At 35.7% G+C, this 6,000-nt stretch overlaps 1 protein-coding gene across 3 annotated transcripts in view; it reads left to right on the top strand.

Annotated features, from left to right (window-relative positions):
* Positions 1 to 4,654, top strand: part of SHC3 (SHC adaptor protein 3) — a 147,348-nt gene extending 142,694 nt beyond the window's left edge. For all 3 annotated transcript variants that reach the window (XM_082256230.1, XM_082256231.1, XM_082256229.1), the window contains 2 exons: positions 1,247 to 1,533; positions 3,675 to 4,654. In XM_082256230.1, coding sequence (XP_082112356.1) covers positions 1,247 to 1,533; positions 3,675 to 3,803 — 416 coding nt within the window. In that variant the 3' untranslated portion in view covers positions 3,804 to 4,654. The remainder of the gene's footprint in view (positions 1 to 1,246; positions 1,534 to 3,674) is intronic.
* Positions 4,655 to 6,000: the final 1,346 nt, after the last annotated feature.

The raw sequence follows: 6,000 nt of genomic DNA on the forward strand, positions 1-6,000 counted from the left end.
GTAAAAGAGTAAACTAGTTATGTTTAACAATTTTAAGAACTCCTCTTCTCTATTGGTATAGGTAATTTCCATTAGACAGTTTAAAACAAAATTGGTAAAATTTTATACCTAAAGTGCATTTATAAAAATCTACCCATCTTCTCAAATTTGATTTAAGCTGAACCTGTAGTCTAATTTCAAAATGATTTGAAACAACCCTGTTTGTTCCTGTAATACTTGCCCTTCAAGGCCAAGGCTCTGTCTAAATTCTGATCCTCTCCTTCAACAGAGTCTTGTCCTGGTCATAGCCTTTGTACTGGCCATATGACCAGCACCAAAGGGGTAGAGATTCTCAAGCATTCAAGGTGAAAGTTGTGATAATGCTGAATTCACCATCTGATAAGGACAATGGAGGTGGGGAAATGACTTAAGCTGGCCATACATGGATAGAAAATCATTCCAAAAAGCTTTCGATAAGCCTGATCGTTTGACTTTAGAAACATTAGTGGGCGCATTTGGATTATCAAAATGCGAAAAAGAAAGATCTGTTATTTTGGAATTTTGTAGCGTAATATAATGATTTTCTAAACATTAGTAGGGACATTGATCCTAAATAGTTCCAAAAAATGTATAGCACATGTGCATTGATCATTGATCGGCAAAAGATGTACCAATAATACATCTACATCTACATAATACATCGATAATATGTGGGAAACAATTTGATAAAATGATGGCGTTCACACACAGTCGTTTGACAGATTCTTTATCAAAAACAAAAGTTTTTTTAAACAATTTTCTATCCATGTATGGCCAGTTTTAGGAAGCTACTTTGCTGAATCCGGAAGACAAGTTGCTGAATATGGATCCATGTGTGTCATCTGCAGTGTTTTAAAATGGGTGTAAAATACAAGATTGGTTGCATAGACTTACAATTCATTTGGCAGGTAAAAAAGGTGAAATTTAGGTATTTCAAATGCCTATTTATCTGTTTTCTTTGGAGTTTACATTAAAATCACTAATTTCAGGATGAAGTTTACTGTGCTTTTATCTGTAAAAAGGCTTCAAAAAGCCTTATGGGTAAATTAACTTCTACACCTTGAACTGAGCCTATAATGCCTGTTCTGAGTAGGATACATCCATTCTGCTGTCATCATCTGTGTAGGTTTTCCATATTTTATATACATTTTAATGAAATTTGATATATTTAAACAATACAAGCTATTTTACAATACATTTTTAAGTTCTGCTTTTAAACATTCCACAGAACCATTTGAAGATGCTTTGAAGAATCAACCGAAGTTAAATAAAGATGCCTCAGTTGACTGCTCCAGCCCACTGCTATCCAGGGCAGCAATATTAACCATCAATGAGGAACTGAAATCAGAATCCTGGTATGTGGGAGAAATGTGCAGGAAAGAAGCAGAGAAACTACTTAAAAAAGATGGAGATTTCCTTGTAAGAAAAAGCATCAATAACCCTGGTTCATATGTGCTAACTGGTATGCACAATGGACAGGCCAAACATCTTCTTCTAGTAGATCCTGAAGGCACTGTAAGTGTCCAAATGTTTTTGTAAGTTTTGTGTTGTCCTTTGTTCTGTAAATTAAATCTAGACAGGACCATTCCTTAATATTTTTGTACATGTACATCCTACCTAGGAGCGTACACTCTTGAAGTTTGTAATTGTTTTTTAGAAGTGGGGCTTGAGTTGTGATAGTTCTGTTAGATGTTGAAAACACCATTATCATTCACCAAGCATGTCTTCTTTGTCTTGTCTTACCATGTTAAGTATATAATGCCAGAAGATAGAGATCTTTGCAGCATGAGAAACTGTAAATACACTGGGGAGCCCACTGACTTAAGTGGGGTACACACTATGAGAAAATCGAGTGAATATTTGTCCAATTTTTCTTGTTGTTTTACAAGTCACAAGCGAGGAAGAAAAGAATGTACGAAAATTCTCATGCAACAAAGGCTTTTTTTGTTGTTTATTGTTTCTGATCATGCACAGTCTTTCTTTTCTGATTTTTCTTGTATGAAAATCGTACAAAAACTGCACACTTTAAACTAAAATTGTTTGTTCTGTTCCCGTACGAGAAGAATTTTGGAGTTTGTCCCACCAGAAATTTTCGTTCAAAAGTTTGGAGTCGGCAAAAGTTGTGTACACACTATCAGAAAATTGTACGATTGTTCCTCGGATGAAAATGTTCTTCCGATTTTCTTATAGTGTGTACGAGCCTTTACTGGGGTATATTATTAGGACATTAATCAACCATTAACTGCAGGTGCATCTTCCTGGTGTATGTGTTTTAAATGACAGTGACCGAGTCACTTTAACTGCTTTATAATATGCCCTAAATTAAATTGTCAGTTTGCAGATTCTAGCTCTATAACTACTGAATTGTGTCATCTCTTTTGGTCAAATGTTGCAGTAATGTTTGTCAACTGCATTATCGCTTATTAAACCCTAGGTGCAGCCAAAATAAAAATCACAAAGTGTAGGTTTTAGGTATTGGGGGATTTGCATGAATACAAATGAATACAAATGCTTAGTATCGGCACCTAAACCAGTATCAGTATCGGTGCAACCCAAGAAATAACTTATAGATTAGACTGTGTCCCATGTGCTGATGCCTCTTGTGTTAGGTGAAATCCTCCTGTGTTTACCCCCACCATAATCTTCTGGTGTGGCAAGGGTTAATAGAACTAAGGGGTTGTCACAGACTCTAATCAAGAGCGCCTAACTATGCCCAACCTTTCTACCCAACTCCGCCATTCATAAAAGCTGAACTTCAGTCAGGTACTGGGTCTGGGAATGGTATACTATTGCCATCGGATATTGAATGGCTCTCAGAGGGACAACCAATATGGAACATACACAATTGTGTCTAGACGTCTAGAGAAAAAGAGATTTAGTCTCCAAATACAGAAAGGTTTCTTCACAGTAAGAGCTGTGAAAATGTGGAATAGACTCCCTCCAGAGGTGGTTCTGTCCAGCTCAGGAGATTGCGTTACAAAAGGCCTGGATTATTTCCTAGGTGTACATAATATAAATGGGTACTAAAATTTATAGGTAAAGTTGATCTAGGGAACATCAGATTGCCTCTCGGGGGATCAGGCAGGAATTTTTTCTCCATGCTGTAGTAAATTGAATCATTCTTTGCAGGGGTTTTTCGCCTTCCTCTGGATCAACTGTGGGTATAGGATTGTGTATATGAGATTGTATGGTTGTGTTTTCTTTTTTGTTTTTTATTGGTTGAGCTAGATGGACTTGTGTCTTTTTTCAACCTGACTAACTATGTAACTATGATTGCTTGCCTATACAACTGCAGATAGAAAGATAGGAAAAGACAGAATGGCAGTACACACCAAAAAGATAGGAACAGACAGTTGTAACCAGGAGAAACAGGATAGACATACAGACAGAAACAAATTAGAATGGTGAGATTTGCACTTAGGATGCATAGCTTCTAGGTATGCCCATGGCTGGATTTCAGTGGTGTGCTCCTCTAGAAAATGTTTATTGTACAGCCTCCACGATCACCAGTCTTTTAGGCCACACAGATCTTTATACTTTGACTTGTAACCTTCATGCTTTAAATACATATCCAAATGCATGTAGAGTATGTGCTAGTGACATACAACATATCAAATAAGTCATCTGTTTCTACTTCTCACATCTTTTTCCTCTAGGTCAGAACTAAAGATCGTGTGTTCGATAGCATTGGCCATCTCATCAATCACCACCTGGAGAACCATTTGCCTATTGTATCTTCGGGAAGTGAACTATGTCTGAAGCAGCCTGTGGAGGGAAGGCCTTGATAACACCATCACTTTGATCATACTGGTGTATCTATTCAAAGGTCACACATGTATCATCAGGAGTCAGTGCAATAGGATCACAGATCTTCTGGGTCAAACCAATGTGCCGAGTATGTACAAAATGCGGCACTTCTTGAACCATGATTTTTATAAAATTGTCTGATCCCTTAATGTGAAAATATTATGTGTGTATATATACACTGAAATATGTATATATAGATATAAATATATTTATATTTTTGGAGATTATGGCAAAAGACCAAGACTGGTATGTTTTAATGCTAATAGAACAATAATTGTGGTACTTTAGCTAGACAATGAAAGTAGCATTTTGATTTAAAGAGAACTTGTTGAAAATGGCTATTACCTGTAACAACTCCCATCCAGTGCTTGAGTTTACAATTGGCCAGCTATAGGAAGTGGTGCTTATTGTGGGGTGAGGCAGACCTGTTTAGTATCACCTGCACCCATACTGGAAATAGAACTGCTTCAGAGAGCCTCAAGCATTGGATAGGAGCTTTGGTTCTGACAATTAACTGCTGTTGTGACAGGTTCCTTTAAAAACGTACAATGCTGCACTCTCTGATCATAGTTTTATTTAATAAGCACAATATAAGGAGACCAGCCAGGCAGAAGGTATGATTTATTCAAATACTGCCTAGTGCTGCAAGATCTTAGAAATCCTTGGAGTTCCCTCCAGCATTTGGTAGAGTTAGTTGTATTTATACCATTGATTGTTTGGAAACAGCATAAGTATGCACTGTTACATAGTCTAGCAAATAATAAAAAAAAAAATCAGTTGTTTGAATTTTTTATAGGATTTTGAATATTACGTGTCATGAGTTGTAAAATACAACTCCCAGCATTGCATTCTTCGCCAGCATGGTATGCTGGGAAACATAATCCTTCAGCTGCCTAAGCTTGCTCTGGAGTAAAGGGTATCTGTATCCTTTTGTACTACAAATGTTAATTTTTGCACTGAACAACCTGACACAGTGCTGTACATTTATTCAAAAAGCATTTTATCTTTAAAAAAAATAGTGTGTAAAATCTTTCCATCTTTTGAGGCGTCACTTGAGATGTTTAGATGTTTGGTTTATTGAGTTTTCGAGTGTACTGCCGTATGTAATTATTTATATATATAAATATATATATTTAAATGATAATAATTTATGATAGTATATTTGATGGCATATTTATGTCCCTAGTAATAAATGGTTATTTTTATCTATAAACTCTTGTATACATTCCTAAATAGTTTTATATGTGTGTTCCTACAATGACATGAATGAAAAGCATAGCTATTTTTTCATACTTATAATTGCGTTCGTATGTAGCATTGACTGCCTTTCAGTAGCAGCATTATGTACTGTAGAATATAAACCAATTTCTTCCTGTATACTATCATTTACATTCTGATGTTGGTGCATGCTGCATAAAATGTTTGAAACATAAAATTTTGGAATTAGGTGAAAAGGCAAGATCTGTACTTAGATTTTTTTTTCTGGAACACTACTTAGAATTAGAAGTGAAATCTATGCTTTTTTAACCAACTAAATGCCTTTAAATACTTAGGAAGAAAGTAGAGAGCATTCTCCTTGGACAACTGATGTCACATGTTTTTGTCAGTTGACTTTTAATCATTGTCACTGGAGCTTTAAATCAACGAACAATAATACTTGGTTAAATGAGATATTTGTTTTTACAGTTTGTATTTCAGAAAATATACTAGGTGGACGTTGCACTAGAAATGCACCTATTCTGCTAAGGTGTATCACTATTATATTAGGGGTTCACAATTTTTCAGTTGCTGAATATTTACCCACTGTTGTCACATGCTCCCCACCACTTTGTTACAGATTCTTCCTCCCATATTTCTATTCCTTCCACCTACTGCAGACACTGATAGCAGGTGGTGGAAACACTGACAATAAAGAGACTCTTTCATTTATTATCCACCTTGTTTTGCCAATTTTTCTTCCAAGCTAATCTTCACAATGTACTCACACCTTACTTCAGCATTGCAACATCTCATGTCAAGTTTTTATAAATTAGAAAAATCTTTAGTAACAAAACATAGGGGGAATACAATTTATGAATAGTTAAAGTAGCATAAGATATATACTTTAGATAGGATTTGACACTTGCTGGCACTTTCTACCTGTTGTTCAGTAAATACTGTGTATACATCTAACCA

This window comes from Pelophylax lessonae, assembly GCF_965119305.1.
Source record: "Pelophylax lessonae genome assembly, chromosome: 1".
Taxonomy (NCBI): Eukaryota; Metazoa; Chordata; class Amphibia; order Anura; family Ranidae; genus Pelophylax; species Pelophylax lessonae.